At 42.5% G+C, this 17,422-nt stretch overlaps 1 protein-coding gene across 1 annotated transcript; it reads left to right on the forward strand.

Annotated features, from left to right (window-relative positions):
- Nucleotides 1-276: 276 nt before the first annotated feature.
- LOC132229682 (ankyrin repeat domain-containing protein 17-like) lies at nucleotides 277-15,845 on the forward strand. Its single transcript, XM_059686204.1, is given in 3 exon segments — nucleotides 277-280; nucleotides 11,902-14,309; nucleotides 14,311-15,845. Coding segments are annotated over 3 exon segments (3,432 nt in total). The 3' UTR covers nucleotides 15,331-15,845.
- Nucleotides 15,846-17,422: the final 1,577 nt, after the last annotated feature.

Consider the following 17,422-nt stretch of genomic DNA (forward strand, 5'->3'; position numbering starts at 1 on the left):
AACCTCTCTATAGGCCAGACCCTGTTAACTCCCAGGGACTAATCAGATTATTTTAATCCTTCATCTCATTCAGGGTGGAATCTGGGTGTGGCTGTATTCTTTGCCTGGGGGCCTGAGGGAGGAGTTAGGAGTTATGTCCTCAGGGGAAAATAGCTGTCCAAGTCCTGGGCTCAGGGGTGACTCAGCGCTCAATTTGCTGCCACCTCTCCTGGCCCCCCCTTTCGCCCCAGCCTCTTCCCAGATTCCACTCGTCTGCACATTCTCCCACTCCTCAGCATGGGTGAGTGTTTGTATCCGAAATGTCCTATGAACCGGGTTCAGTGAAAACAAACACACAAATGCCGGCTGCAGAAACGGGGAAGGTTGAGTCTTTGTAAGCTCCTCTCTTACCGGCACTGCATGGTCTTGTCAGCGCTTCAGGTTGCCCCTTTTAGGCTCAGTCCTCCGTAATTACGGAACCCAGATCTCAAATCCCCCAGCGCCAACAGTCCCACAGATCTCCTTTCCCCAGTCAGGGGCTGTGCCTGTCCCAAGAGACACGGCGCGGTCTCCCTCTGACCCTCTGGGCTCAGAGGTCTGGCAAACTTTCCTTCCCAGATCCCTGGTTTTTACCTTTCCAGGGGAACTCTGCACTTCCCGGCTTCAAACTGTCTCACCCGCTGAGTATACTTCACCAATTCAGAGTGGGTGTTATTAGTTTCCAAAAACTTTTATGTTTAATAGTGCGAATACATGAGGGTCTTTCACCTAAGTGAGTATTATGGTCCTAGTTGGTTTGGCTCAGTAGATAGAGCATCAGACTTCTGACTGAAGTGTCCCAGGTTTGATTTCCTGTCAGGGCACATGCCTGGGTTGTGGGCTCAGTCCCAAGTAGGGGGCATACAGGAGGAAGCCAATCAATGATTCTGTCTCATCACTGATGTTTCCATCTCTCTCTCCCTCTGCCTTCCTCTCTGAAACAATAAAAATATATTAAAATCCCTCTTCAAAATAAAAACCATGGTATTATGTTAATTTTTATACTATTTAATGTGTTTTTATTTGAAATGAAAATAAAACACCCAGATCTTAGAATATAAAATTCTGAGCTTATATTTAAAACTTAAAGAAATGAGTTTGCTTCTATTTTTATCTGGGTTTTAGAAACATCACTATAAGATTTGGGGACATTGATTAATCATGGTGGGGAGGACAATGAACTAGAAATGCTAGGCTTTGTCTGGCTCTGCCACTTGATAACTTTGGGAAATAATTTGCTCCTCTAAATCTGAGCTTATTCATTTATACAATAGCAGCAATAATGCCTATTATCTCACAGGCTTCTTGTGATGGTCATGAAGTTATGTGTAAAAGTAGTTTATGATTTACAGTCCTAAAAAGCATAAATTATTTCTTTTTTTGACAGTCATATATATATATCTTATTTTAGAAATTCCAGTACTTTTATTATTCCTGGTCAACTAGCAAAGTTTGCAAACGTGACCTGAACTCCATTAAATCACAGGGGTTACTAAATACCTAGGAAATTTTTTCAGCTTCCATGTTTTGAGTTAACTTCCAAGTTTTGACTGGACCCTCAGGCATGTGCTGGGGTAGCCAGAAACCTGTCCAGGAACAACAACATACACTTACTTAAGTGTGCTCTGTGAATTCTATTATTTTCCATGCATGCTATGATGTGAGAAAATCGGGCGCCCTATCAGCATGATAAATAACCCAAAGTATATATAACCCCTGTTCTTTTAGACATTTATAATATGGTACAGCAGCATAATGGATACTCCAGATGCCATGAAAACAATTACAAAGCACAGTATTGAGTTCTGAAAGCTCAAGTACTGTTTGAATATCACTGGAACATGAAAGATTCAAATTGGTGGAATAAGATGAATTTACCAATTCAGCTTTAAGCAGACCTTGGGCATGAATTGCGTAGAGATGGAGCTGCTTAATGGCCAGAATTGGGATTAGGTTTAAAAAGATGCAGAAGGCAAGAAGATGGCATTAAGGAGAAATTTCATTTACTTGACTTTCAAAGTTTTTAGATACCACTTGCCCTCCTTGAGTCATGATCCCTTCTGTGCAATACCCTAACCTCAGCTTCTGTCACAACACTGCCTTCTTGCCACAACCTGAATGGTTGCCGGGAGCCGGTCAGCATTTGAGGTTTTTCTTTTTAATGCCTGCTTTTAAAAAATAAAAAAGGGGGAATTTGCCGGGAGCCGGTCCATGCTTGCTGTTTCAAGGGACCTGGCATATATGGCATACTGTTCTTAATATGTTTGCTCACCTTCTTGGCACTATGTGTTTTAACCAAGGTCTCTGAGAAAGGTTGTTTCCCCAGGTAGGGATTTTCCCCTGAAGTTAGGGAGGGAATAAAAACCCTTAACTAAGTGCCAGGTGGGTAATTAATCACTTTAACTACAAACAATCATGCTTAAGCTGCATAATCTTTACTCCCTGGAATGGAGATAAGAAACGCCCTAACCTTTGTAATAGAGATTGATAGGATTGAATCAACTGGTATAAATACAGATGTAACAAGACAGAAAGAGACAGAACTTAGAAGAGAGCCAAGAAGACAGAACCTACACAGAACCTACAGACAGAAGAACTTCACTGGAGAGAACATGGCAAAAGATCCTGGACTGAACCTGACTACAGAAATTGGCAAGAGAACCTGACTAGAACCTGGTGACTGAACCTGGCTGGAGAACCTGGACAGAACCTGGCTGGAGAACCTAGCGAGGGAACATGGCCACAGAACCTGGCTGGGCATCCTAAGCAGAACTTCGCTGGAGATCCAGACCAGAACTTGGCTGGAGATCCTGGCTAGAGATCCTGGCTAGGCTGCTGATCAACTGAACACTGTGTCCTTCCTTCTTCGCCGACTCCGTCCACACCTTTGGGGACCCCTGGACCTGCTGGGGCTGGACCCCGGCAAATGGTGGGTTCAGGAGAACCTGTAGGAGGACTGCCACACAATGAAGACACTACACAAGAAATAAGTTTTAAGCATGGGGGCCAGGTGGAACCTCTTTTTGAAAGAAGGACCATGAGTCCTTGCCTTGCCTGTTTTTATTCAACTTTATTTACACATTTGCCCTTAGCAAAGCACGTAGGCAGAGCATGTAGTAAGGAGATAGTATCAAGGGTCAGTAAACATCAGTAAAGCTCAGTAAACATTTACTCAAAGATTGTCAGGTCAGGAAATCACTTTGAGACACTGCAATCTCAGAAAGAGCAATCTGTGCTGGCATCAGCCCTGCTTATGCCCAAGGTCCATGGCCTTCCAAGTTCCTTGTTGCACTTTAATGCCAATGCTGCTATGTGGTGGTCCCCACATCTCCCCCTTTTTGTTTTCTTAATAAATCTTGAAAAGTGTATGCCATCTGGAGGGCTTGAGTCTTTTTAACAGTTTTCACTCTGCATCTGCAGACTAGAATTAAACACACAAGACCAAGAATGAGACAGACAATAGTGGTTAGGCTAAGAGGCAAATGTAGGGAGATCCAATGAAAATGATTGAATTCTTCCATGTCTTTTTTAAGGAACCAGTTTGTAAGGAACCAGTTTGTAAGTTTGCCTGGGATAATTGTTATCTGGGTCCAGAGTAGTTGATTGTGGCCACAGGTACAGGTTGAGGCTCCAGGTGCAAAGTCCTCATTAGTTTGGTCAGTTCCTCCTGTGGATCCATGTTGAAGTTTGATGTTCTTTGCAGGAATCCACACAGGCTTGGAGGAGTTTTCTGGAAATACACAAGCATATCCTCTACCAAATGTTAACAATGGGTCGGGACCCTTCCATAAACCAGACTCAGGATCCTTCTATCTGACCAAGCCTTTTTCCTTTGCCGCATCATGACACCAGTGTAGCTCCACTGGGGTCTTACCATCAACATTACAAGTGAAAAAATTTAAGGTAATTAAGTCTTAATGTAGTCTACCTACAGGAGTTTTCTCTAGTATTCCTCCTTTTTGTTTTTCAAGTTGGGATTTTAGCCACTGATGTTGGTGTTCTATAATTGCCTGTCCTTGGAAATTGTATGGTATTCCCATAATGTGTTGAATTTTCCATTTTGTACAAAATTGCTGTAAATGACAGCTTATGTATGCAGGTTCATTGTCAGTTTTAATAATTTTTGGAATTCCCATATGGCAAAACAGCTAGGCAATGATTAATGACCTATTTCACTATTTCCCCTGTAGATGCAGGGGCCCAAAGGACCTTTGAAAAGGTATCTACAGAGATATGTAATGCCCCAAGATGTCCAAAGGGAGTATAATGTGTTATATCCATCTGCCAGATATGGTCCGTTTTCAATCCTTGAAGGTTAAATCCTGTATTAGGCCCTTGAGGCAGATGTAACATACAAGTGGGACATTCCTTGATAATCTGTTTAGCCTGCTATCTAGGGATCAAAAATTGTTTAGACAACATTTTGGCAGGCCAATGTAAAAGCTGATGAGATTCTGTGGCTTGCTGTAACAAAGTGACTAACTGATTGGCATATATGTTTCCTGTTGTTAATGGACCAGGCAGGGTGGTATGAGCCATGATATGAGTAATATCAAAGGGATATTGTCTTTGCTGTACCTGTTTAAAAAGTATAAATAGACTTTGGTCACTGAGCCATTTTAATCGAGCAGTCTCAATTCTGTTTACTAGGCCAGCAGAATAGGCAGAATCAGAAATACATTGAGATGCTCCTGGAAATCCTGCAGTGCAGCCTTGATAGCTTCTAATTCAATCCTTTGTACAGAAGTGTGACTAGTCTGGATGACTCAGTCTGAATTTACTGTATGATAAGCAGCTTTGCCATTAGAGGAGCCATCAGTAAAAATCGTTAATGCTCCAGGAATAGATTCCTGCTTAGATTTTTTGTTTTTGGTATAATAATAGGGGTATGAGTTCCCCTGAATATCTACTTATTCCAATTTGCCAATTCAAATCAGTCTGAAATAAAGTTTCTAACTGCTTCCTGGTGAGGGAAAGATAAATGCACTGTGGCTCTTCTCCTCTATAAGCTGCCTGCAGCGCTTTCTGAGTTGAGATATTAATTGAGCTATGAGTTCTATATACTGGTATGTAACCACAGTTTTAGAGGATTGATGCCTTAGGTGGAACCACTCAATAATGTCAGGAGAGTCCTTATTTTTTTAAGATGACCCCAGGGGGACTATTTGTAGTAGGATTAATCTGTCCTAATAAAGGCAACATCAGCTGTACCCGTGCTACTTGGGTTGAGGAGGTTGCCTGCTCAATTCTTAGTAACTCCTCCCTAGCTTCATCTGTCAATGTTTGGGGTGAGGAAAGATCAGAGTCACCCATAAGTATATTGAATAAATTTGTTATTTCTCTTGTAGAGATTCTTAGATAAGGTCTTAACCATTTAATGTCCCCTAATAATTTCTGAAAGTCATTTAGGGGTTTAAGGCAATCCTTTCATATTTCTACTTTTTGAGGCCTAATACATTGGTTTTCAATTACGATTCCTCAGTATTTGCGTGGTTTTTTAAAAATATATTTTATTGATTTTAGAGAGGAAGGGAGAGGGAGAGAGAGACAGAAACATCAATGATGAGAGAGAATCATTGATTGGCTGCCTCCTGCACAAGCCTGCAACCCAGGCATGTGCCCTTGCTGGAATCAAACCTGGGACCCTGAAGTCCGCAGGCCAATACTCCATCCACTGAGCCAAACCAGCTAGGACAGTTCCTAAGTATTTGAAAGGCATTTCTCTTTGTACCTTTTCCAGAGCAATTTTTAAGCCCCATTTAGGGAGTTCCTTCTCTAATTGGGTAAACTTTGCTAAAGTCTGCTTTTCCTGTGGGCTTGCTAAGAGCAAGTCATCCATATAATGGATAATGTAATGCTGAGGATATTTCTCTCTTAATGGTGGGATAACTTGAGCAACATATTTCTGACACAAGGTGGGGCTATTGGCCATTCCTTGAGGTAAAACTTTCTATTGATATCTTTTCATAGGTTTTACATTGTTAATGGATGGCACTGAAAAGGCAAATCTTTGTTTATCTTGAGGTGCCAAGAAAACGGTGAAAAAACAATCCTTGAGATCTACTACTATAAAAGACCAATTTAGAGGTATTTGAGATGGCATGGGACGTCCAGGCTGCAAAGCTCCCATGTCATGCATAGTAGCATTAACTGCTCTAAGATCATGTCACAACCGCCATTTTCCCGTTGCCTTTTTAGGTATTGTAAATATAGGAATATTCCAAGGACTATTGGTAGGTTCTATATGACCAGCTTCCAGTTTTTCCTGTATTAATTCATGAATATGACCTAATTTCTCCTTGGTTAATGGCCACTGATCCACCCATATATTCCTTCCATTGTATAGGATCCTTCCGTTGTATAGGATCAGCATGGGGGTTAAGAGACTGATCAGTGACAATTCCTTAAAAGGTTAATATCCTAATCCTTGTCTTCCTGGGTTCCCTTTAGCTTAAATGGGTTCTTTAATCCCCTAATTATTTTTTCCTAAACCTTGACCAGCTTGATATCCCATCTGGGTTATTAACTGTTGTCCTTTGCCAGTAATAATACGAGTTTGTAAACCCTCCAAAACATCCCGGCCCCATAAGTTGACTGCAATTCCAGAAACTATATAGGGCTGAAACCATTCTGTTTGTCCTTCCTCATCTTGCCACTTTAACACTGCAGCACTATGTTGAGTATTATCAGGAATTCCAACCCCCATAATAGACCCCATAGGTTCTACCATAGACTAATTTGGAGGCCAGAATTCTTTACTAAAAACACTGACATGAGCTCCAGTGTCTATTAAACCCTTAAACAGTTTTCGTTATATTCTTAAATTAATCATAGGGCGGGTTTTACTAATTTCATGTACCCAATAAATAACTGAGCTCCCAAATCATTATGTTCCTCATTTTCTATTTATAACCTCACCCTGCTGAAATATAAGATAAGAGTAGGAGCTGAACAATTCTTTGTCCTGGGGTAACTTGTATAATGTGTTTGCATTCTAGTATTACCTGGATTTCTCCCTCATTATCTGAATCTATGACTCCAGGCAAAAGTGTTAATCCTTTCAAAGTGTTTCCACTTCTCCCTAAGATTAATCCTAACATTCCTGGTGGTACAGGCCCCAAAATTCCTATAGGAACAGCTTGCCGAGCCATGTCAGGGGTCAGAATGACTGCTACTATGCTGGTAAGATCAAGGTCTGCACTCCCTGGGGTGGCTCAGATGAGGAAATCCACTGTGGGCCTTGCAGGGCATAAACCCCCTGTTGTTGATGGGGTTGTGGAAGGCCCTCTGGCTGTTTCCCTGTGGCTGGCCACTCCGTATGCCTTGATTTAAGAGCTGCTCATTTCTATGAAGTTTGGATCTGCACTAATTAGCCCAGTGATTTCCTTTTTGGCATTTAGGACACAAGAAGGGTGCAGCTGCATTGTTCAAAAAGTGCCTGATCCTACATCCTGACATGCTCAAATCATTTCTGTAATAGTACCACTTTTTCTCAGAGGTGTTAGACATTTCTTACAATCATCATTGGCATTTTCATATTCTAATTATTGAATCATGATGTCTCCTGCTGTTTCATGCTGTATTTGTGTTCTCACTGTTTGAGTGAGGTAAGCCACAAAATCAGAAAATGATTCAGTAGGTTCCTGCATACACTTAATAAATACTCCATCAGGATCCCCTTTAGCTGATAAAGCCCACCAGGCTCTTCTTCCACAAAGTCTAATCTGTTCACAATTTGGAGGCAAGTTTTTCCCCTGCTGATGAGCTCTCTTCAAGTTCTGTCCTACTCTTTCCCAACACTCTACATCTAACGTACCCTCATCAGGAAACCAGGGATGATGTTCTATGATAATATGCAAAAACTGTAAGAGAGTATCCTCTGACACCTTAATTCCCTTATCCTTGAGTATGAAAGCCAAAGTCTACAATAATGTTTTTCCCATTTACTCGAATTCTGCCCCATGATGGCATGGCTAACTTCAGGAAAGTCTCTATCCACTTATGGTCGTGACTCCGCAGTTGGCCTGGGCTTGTGAGTTCAGTGAACTTCCACTTTCATTTTGCTCCTCTCAGACGAACCTTCTCCTTAAGTCACTGTTTGGACACCACTTGCCAGTACCTGCATAGCGGGCTCAGGAGGACCTGGAGGAGGGCTGATGCACAATGAAGACACTACACAAAAAATAAGTTTTAAGCATGGGGGCTAGGTGGAACCTCTTTTGGGAAGAAGGACCACGAGTCTTTGCCTTGCATGTTTTTATTCAACTTGGTTACACATTTGCCCTTAGCGAAACACATAGGCAGAGCACATAATAAGCAGATAGTATCAACAGTCAGTAAATGTCAGTAAAGCTCAGTAAACATTTTTTTTTTCTTTATTGATTAAGATATTACACATGTGTCCTTATCCTAAACATTTACTTAAAGATTATGAGGTCAGGAAATTGCTGTGAGACACCACAATCTCAGCAAGAGCAATCTGTGCTGGCGTCAGCCCTGCTAATGCCCAAGGTCCATGGACTTCCAAGTTCATTGTTTAACTTTATTGCCAATGTTGCTATGAGGTGGTCTCCGGCTAGGACTCTCCTGTGAGATTACAATAGGTACACAAAGATAATCCATGGCAATCTCCAAATTTAACCACATCACAAGTCCCTTTTGCCATTTAAAGTAAAATAAAGGTTGTCCCAAAATTCACGCAAGAAGTAATTTTGATAGAAAATACAGGTTTATAATTAAAAATTATAAATTTTTTATTGATTCACAAAGAATATCGTATAGGGTTATGTGTGGAATAGCATATTGGGTAAATTTCCTTCGTGACTTTGCTGGCACATACGCAATCTTTTGTTGAAATTTTCCATGACCGTTTTGCATAAATGTGGCTGAATTTCGATGAGGCTCATTTTCATCTTGATGGCTTGGTTAATCAACAAAATTGTGGCATTTGGGGTTCATAAAATCCATGAGTGATTGTTGAGAAACAAATGCATCCACAACGTGTCACTGTTTAGTGCGGATTTTGGGCTGGAGGCATCATCGGACCATTCATTTTTCTTTGAAAATGCGGCTGCTCAGGCAACAACAAAAGAGTATGTATGTGCCAGCAAGTCTGTGGAGGCCATTTACCTGATATGCTATTCCATACATAACCCTATACTGTATACTTTAAGAATTATAAAAAATTTATAATTTTTAATTATAAACCTGTATTTTCTATCAAAATTACTTCTTGAGTGAATTTTGGGACACCCTTTATTTATAGGTTCTGGGAAATAGCATGTGAACATCTTTGAGAGATGGAACTATTCAGACTATCGTACCAGCATAGTTAATTTGTAGTTATAGATTTCCAAAAGGAAGTTAAGATGATTTTGTTTCTCATATATATTGGGCTTCTTTATAGGAGTATGTGTGTGCAGGTGCTTCTTTATAATATTACTAGAGGCCCGGTGCGCAAAAATTTGTGCACTCGAGGCGGGAGGGGGGTCCCTCAGCCTGGCCTGTGCCCTCTCACAGTCTGGGACCCCTCAGGAGATAATGACCTGCTGGCTTAGGCCTGCTCCCAGGTGGCAGAGGGCAGACCCAATCCCTAGGTGCAGCCCCTAGTCAGGCTCAGAGCAGGGCCAATTGGGGAGTTGGGGCACTGCCCCCTGTCATGCACAGAGCAGGGCAGATTGGGAGGTTGCGATGCCACCCTAAGTCACGCTCAGGGTAGGGCCGATTGGGGGGTGGGGGCACCACCCCCTGTCACACTCAAGGCAGAGTCGATGCGGAGGTTGCAGCACCACCCCCTGTCACGCACAGAGCAGGGCCAATCAGGGGGTTAGGGCTCCATACCCTGTCACGCACAGAGCAGGGCCCATCAGGAGGTTGGGGAGCTCGCCCCTATCACTCACAGAGTAGGGCCGATAGAGGAGTTGGGGCACCGCCCCCTGTCACACACAGAGCAGGGCGGATCAGGGGGTTGGGGCGCTGCCACTGTCACACTCAGGGCAGGGCCGATGGGGAGGTTATGGCTCTACTCCATCACACACCGAGCAGGGCCCGTGGGATGGGGGTTGGGGTGCCGCCCTCTATCACCCACAGAGCAGGGTCGATCAGGGGGTTGGGGCACCACCACTCTCACACTCAGGGCAGGGCCAATGGGGAAGTTATCGCTCTACCCTGTCACACACAGAACAGGGCCGATCAGGGGGTTGAGGAGCTGCACCCTGTCACACACAAAGCCGCAGGCCGATCAGGGGGTTGGGGAGCTCCCCCCTATCAGGCACAGAGCAGGGCTGATCAGGAGGTTTGGGCGCCTTCCCCTGTCACGAACAGAGCAGGGCAGATAGGGAGGTTGTGGCCCCGCCCCCTGTCACACACAGAGCCACAGGGCAATCAGGGAGTTTGGGCGCTGCCCTGTCACGCTGATCCCGGTGCTGGGAGGCATATTACCCTTTTACTATATAGGATAGAGGCCTGGTGCACGGGTGGGGGCCGGCTGGTTTGCCCTGAAGGGTGTCCTGGATCAGGTTGGGGGTCCACACTGGGGTGTCTGGCCAGCCTGGATGAGGGGATGATGGCTGTTTGCAGCTGGTCACACACCCTTCAGGGTGGGGGTCCCCACTGGGGTGCCTGGCCACTCTGGGTGAGGGGCTGGGGGCTGTTTTCAGGCTGGTGGGTGACTGAAGCTCCCAACCGCTCCTTTTTTTTTTTTTTTTTTATCTGGCCCAGCTTTAGCTTTGAGGCTTGGCTCCAGCTCTTAGGCCTCCAGTGCTGAAAGCAGGTTTCTGGTCTTTGTTTACCTTCTGTATTTGAAACAACGTTGTGATCCTGCTGGCTGAAGCCCGGCGGACTAAAGCAGGTTTCTGCGGTTTTGTTTAGCTTCTATATTTGTAACATGGTTGCTTAGAGTTGCAGCTCAGAGGCCTGCAGCAGCAGGTGGGGAACGTTGGAGTCCTCCGTCACTGAAGCAAGCAAGCCTCATGTTAGTTTCAAGCTGCCTGGCTGCCGGCCACCATTTTGGCTGGCAGTTAATTTGCATATTGCCCTGATTAGCCAATAGGAAGGGTAGAGGTCATACACTAATTACCATGTTTCTCTTTTATTAGATAGGATGTGTGTGCATGTGTTTCTTTATAGTAGTACATGTGTGCATGTGTGCAGTACTACTCATGCGCATGAGTAGAGGCTCAGGAAATGTCTTCAAAAAAAGTATTTTACATCCAACAAGATATACTATAAAGTCGTTGAACATGGATTGTGTGGATGGATTGTGTCTGTTTTATTCATCACTGTTTCCCTGTTGCCTGCTGAAATGTCAGGCACATAGTAGATTCACAGTAATTCAATAAAGTAATGTCAAGCAAGTAATTAGCTTCTCTGTGAAAAGAAAAATTGACTTATGTACCAGCTAGAATAACTCCATTGTATTATTGAGATGGATTATTTCAGATACTAAAAACCTGTGTAGACAGCAAAGATGATGAAGAGATGGCCATGACAGAGAGCGCTATCACTAACCCTAACCTAATCCTACTGCAATTTTATCATTAATTAACTCCACAGCCTCACCTATCTAAACTTCAAATGACTGGATTCCCTTGCCCCTCTTTCCCCCACACAGGCTCCTATCTCCTAAATTCCAAGGAACCTCAGGATACTTTGAACCAGGGAAGCAATTGGCAGTGGCAGCTCTTCCCAAGGTAATCTGAACCTGTTTCCAAGGCTCTTTTTTTCTCTGACTTCCCTGTAAGCCAAAGAAACCCAGCCTAGGCTCTCCTGTTGCTTCTTCTATGCCCTTCCTTATTTCACTGTTCTAAGTGTGTTTTGCTGAAAACAATAAAGTCTTGCTTGCTTTTCTACACTTTGACTCGTAATGGAAATCTTTCCTTCAAGAAAATAAGAACCCAGATCTTGTCAATTCCCCGTTAAGAGAAGAAAGTCAGAGGCTGGCTTTGGTTGCCAAAGGAGAAAAGCGGAAGGAGAAGAGAAGAAAGAAAAAGGAAGAGCAAAGAAGAAAACTAGAAGAAATTGAAGCAAAAAATAAAGAGAACTTAGAACTCCAAGCTGCTCAAGAAAAAGAAAAGCATAAAGTTGAAGATGAGCCTGAAGTCTTGACAGAGCCCCCAAGTGCCACAACCACTACTACTATAGGTGTATCTGCAACCTGGACAACTTTGGCAGGTTCCCATGGTAAAAGAAATAATACCATAACTACAACCAGTTCAAAGAGGAAAAACAGGAAAAATAAAATTACTCCAGAAAACGTTCAAATTATATTTGATGATCCATTACCAATCTCATACAGTCAGCCAGAGAAGGTGAACAGAGGAGAGTCAAAAAGTAGCAGTACCAGCGACAGTGGGGACAATGGTAACATGAAGATTTCCAGCTGCAGTGATGAAAGTAGTAACAGCAATAGCAGCTGAAAAAGTGACAATCATTCACCTGCTGTGGTTACTACCACTGTGACCAACAAGAAACAGCCATCAGTTCTGGTTACATTTCCAAAGGAGGAGAGAAAATCTGTTTCTGGCAAGGCTTCAATAAAATTGTCAGAGACTGTCATTAAAGTGACCAGTAATTCTCTATCCACTTGCACAAAATTGGGTCCATCTCTCCTTTCTTCTCCAAATGGGAAGTTAACTGTAGCAAGTCCTAAGCGAGGACAAAAGAGGGAAGAAGGATGGAAAGAAGTTGTAAAAAGGTCAAAGAAAGTATCTGTTTCATCAACTGTGATATCCAGAGTGATTGGAAGAGGAGGCTGTAATATTAATGCTATTCGGGAGTTCACGGGTGCACACATAGACATTGATAAGCAGAAAGACAAGACAGGAGACCAGATAATAACTATAAGGGGTGGCACTGAAACAACAAGACAAGAAACTCAGTTGATCAATGCTCTGATCAAGGATCCAGATAAAGAAATTGATTAACTTATTCCAAAGACTCATTTGAAAAGCTCAGTAAATTCCAAAATAGGGTCCTCAGCACCTACCACCACTGCTGCTATAAGTTCCTTAATGGGAATTAAAATGACGACTGTAGCTCTGTCATCAACATCTCAAACTGCCACAGAACTCACTGTGCCTGGAATTTCTTCTGCATCTACTCACAAAACCATTAAGAACCCAGTGAATAATGTGAAGCCTGGTTTTCCAGTTTCTCTTCCATTAGCATATCCTCCTCTACAGTTTGCACATGCTTTGCTTGCTGCTTAGACTTTCCAGCAGATCCGTCCAGCCAGGTTGCTCATGACCCACTTTGGAGGTACTTTTCTACCAGCTCAATCCACTTGGGGTCCTTTTCCTGTCAGGCCTTTGAGCCCTGCCAGAGCTACTAACTCACCTAAGCCTCACATGGTGTCTTGCCATAGCAATCAGGATAGCAGTGGTTCTCAGGTGAATTCAGCAGGTTCTTTAACTTCAAGTCCAACAACTACAACCAGTTCATCAGCTTCAACGGTGCTTGGTACACCTACAAATGGCAGTCCAAGTTCACCTTCTGTCAGAAGGCAGCTTTTTGTCACAGTTGTGAAGACATCCAATGCCACCACCACAATGATAACAACCACAGCAAGCAACAACAGCACTGCACCCACAAATTCCACATATCCCATGCCGACTGCCAAAGAACATTACCCAGTATCATCCCCATCTTCCCCATCACCACCAGCTCAGCCAGGAGGGGTTTCTAGAAATATCCCTTTGGATTGTGGAACAGCATCTACAAATAAAGGGGCATCTTCCTCGGAACAGGAAGCAGGTAGTCCTCCAGTAGTAGAAACAGTAAATAGTTGACCTTCAAACAGCAGCAGTTCTGGGAGTTCATCAGTTCATTCTGTTCAGCAACAAACTCCAGCATCTGTTTCTCAGGAGCCAAGACCACCTCTTCAGCAGTCTCAGGTTCCTCCTTCGGAGATTAGAATGACTGTTCCTCCTTTAGCAACAAGTTCTGCTCCGGTGGCAGTGCCTTCTACTGCCCCAGTGACTTACCCATGCCTCAGGACGCAAATGGGATGCTCCAAGCCTGCTCCTAAAATGGAAACCCCTGCTATTAGACCACCCTCTCATGGTACAACTGCCCCTCATAAGAATCTAGCTCCAGTTCAGAATTCATCTGTTGCAGTCCTCAGTGTCAATCACATTAAAAGACCTCACAGTGTTCCCTCTTCTCTTCAGCTATCTTTGACCTTAAGTACACAAAGTGCTTGTCAAAATTCAGTACATCCAGCAAATAAGCTTATTGCTCCCAATTTTAGTGCACCCTTACCATTTGGGCCCTTTAGCATATTGTTTGAAAACCAGTCCTACTTCTCATGCCTCCTGGGGAGGATCAGTTGTTTCATCTCAGTCAACACCAGAATCTATGCTATCAGGAAACTCCTCATATTTGCCAAATTCAGATCCTTTACATCAATCTGATACTTCCAAAGCTCCAGGTTTTAGACCACCATTACAGAGACCTGCTCCAAGTCCCTCAGGTATTGTCAATATGGACTCGCCATATGGTTCTGTAACACCTTCTACACATTTGGGAAACTTTGCCTCAAACCTTTCAGGAGGTCAGATGTATGGGCCTGGGGCACCCCTTCGAAAAGCACCCACAGCTGCTAACTTTAATAGACAACATTTTTCTCCACTTAGTTTGTTGACCCCAGGTTCATCAGCATCAAATGATTCCCCTGCACAGTCAGTATCCTCTGGAGTTTGTGTACCTTCGTCTGCCCCATCATCAGTACAATTAGGGTCAGAAAAGCCCAGCAACATCTCTGAGGACAGGAAAGTTCCAGTTACTATTGGGACTGAATGTTCTGCACGTATCAGGCAAACTGGAACTTCAGCTTCATCTGTTATTGGGAGTAATTTGTCCACATCAGTAGGGCATAGTGGCATCTGGTCTTTTGAAGGGATTGGTGGCAATCAACACAAAGTTGACTGGTGTAACCCTGGGATGGATAATTTTATGATTCATAGACCAATGTCTGATCCAGGAGTGTTTTCACAGCATCAAGCAATGGAGCAAGAGAGTATAGGAATTGTAACTCCTTCTGGTACATTCCATTAGCATGTTCATGCAGGATACATGTACTTTCCTAAAGTTGGGGGTATGCCTTTTTCTTTGTATGCAATGATTCCTTCAGTAGAACCTATTCTTGATGGTGCTGCAGGACCCATATTTAATGGCCCTCATGCTGCAGACCCCTCTTGGGACTCCCTAATAAAGATGGCTTCAAGCTCCACAGAAAATAATGGCCCTCAAACGGTATGGACTGGACCCTGGGCACCTCAAATGAACAATGTGCATATGAACCAGCTTGGCTGATGAAGATCAGCTTGTTAGACTGCAGATTTCTTTTCATACAGAGGAAATCACAAGTGGCCGGAAAACTGTTTTTATGCTCCCAAATCATTCTACTGATGTGCTTGACTGAAGTGTGTAGGCTTTTTGCAGAAGAACTTACTAACTGACCTATTTTCTGTGAATATTTGTGACTTCCCATTCCCCATCATCATATCTGTTTTACCTTAGTTAACATTTTTCTTACCATTTTTCTTTTTTGCTCTCTCTCTTCCCCTTTGGACATAACTTTCTTGTTGAAGCTGTTCTTTGACTGGTTGGTATTAGTACTGTAAACTGCTTCTGCGCAAACACGGAAATTTAGCAAAATTATGTAAACTTGATCCTGAAGTTTTAGAATGGCAAATAAATGTACAATTGTTTACATAACAGAAAAAGCTAAGAAGAAAGTAAATTTCAATATGTCAGTATAAAGGCTCTATTTTATGTAGACTTAAATTAATGTGAGATATGTACCTTCATATTCAGAAATCTGGATGTTTCCTTCATACATTAAACTATTAATAAACATAATTTTCTGCTGTGTAATTTAAGTATAAAGTAAAACAACAGGCATTATCAGTGGATGTTTCCAACATTGGCTTTTTAAAATATATTTTTTATTGATTTTTTACAGAGAGGAAGGGAGAGGGATAGAGAGCCAGAAACATCGATGAGAGAGAAACATCGATCAGCTGCCTCCTGCACACTTCCCACTGGGGATGCGCCCGCAACCAAGGTACATGCCCTTGACCGGAATCGAACCCGGGACCTTTGTGTCCGCAGGCCAATGCTCTATCCACTGAGCCAAACCAGTTAGGGCAACATTGGCTTTTTAAATATCCATATTGCTGTTTTGAATTTGTTTGCAGCAAAGCACCTATAGAAGAAATTTATCACTTTTCTCTGTCTTTTTATTGCCTTGCCACACTTAACTAATGCATACTTCACTCTTTCTCCTCTCTTCACCTTTATGACTAATACCAGTAAAATTCTCTTACTGCTAGTGACATAATTTGTAAACATTTTTAATGTAATGGCTGCTACAGAGACATGGAGCACCTTCATCATCCCCTGTGGTTTCTGCTAACCATAAAATGTTTAGCCTTTCTGAGAATTTAAAAGCCACCACTGGTTCCCAGTCAGTATATACAAGCTCTTAATGTACTGTTTATTATTAAACAATTCAGTGTACTATTTTATATTGGAGAATATTGATTCTTAACACTGGCTTTCCTGGTCATCCAGAGTCAACAGTAATATAGGGGAAAGTATTTCCCCCCCAATTTTAAAGGTTTCTTGTTCTCTACACTTGTGTATTATCAGTGAAAAGGATCAACAGCTAACTTGGGGCAAGTAATTAAAGAAGTTCTGCACTTGTCATGAAGACAATTTATGGTAGATGTGAATACACAGATTATAAAATAAGGTTTTCTTTTAACCTATTTATATGGGATACAGGGCCACACTAAACTATTCAGTGGAATTTATTCCATTCACTTGAAACAATAAACAGTAACGTATACAAGAAGAATGTGTCCTACCCTGTCTCATATGGAAAAATAAATTTTTATGGTTGAAATGTAAAAGAAGGTAATCATAAAAGTGAAGTAATGTATGTATCAATCTGCTTTTTTTTTTATTAGACAAATTCCACAGTGGTGAAACAAACAAATTAAAATTCAGATAAATCACCAGCATTGACAATATTAATAATGGTTCCCTGGCTCTTCAATTAAATGAAAAAGATTTTGTTTTAACCTCTGGCATGAATAAAAAATAAAAAGGAGATTTCTCAAAAAAATAAAAATAAACTGCAAGTGACTGGAATTAGCACTTCCTTTTCCTTATGTCTAACTCCCCCCTCTTTCTCCTTCATCTTCCATCTCCAGTGCCTAAAAAAAATTCCTAGTTCACAGAAGACTCTTTACTAGCTTTTAAATATATTTTTATTGATTTTTTGAGAGATAGTGGAAGGAAGAGAGATTGAAACATCAATGAGAGAGGAAGTCATCTATTGGCTGCCTCCTGCACGGACCCCACTGGGGATCAAGCCCTGTCCGGGAATCAAACCAGT

The sequence above is a fragment of the Myotis daubentonii genome, chromosome 3 (assembly GCF_963259705.1).
Source record: "Myotis daubentonii chromosome 3, mMyoDau2.1, whole genome shotgun sequence".
In the NCBI taxonomy this organism is placed as follows: Eukaryota; Metazoa; Chordata; class Mammalia; order Chiroptera; family Vespertilionidae; genus Myotis; species Myotis daubentonii.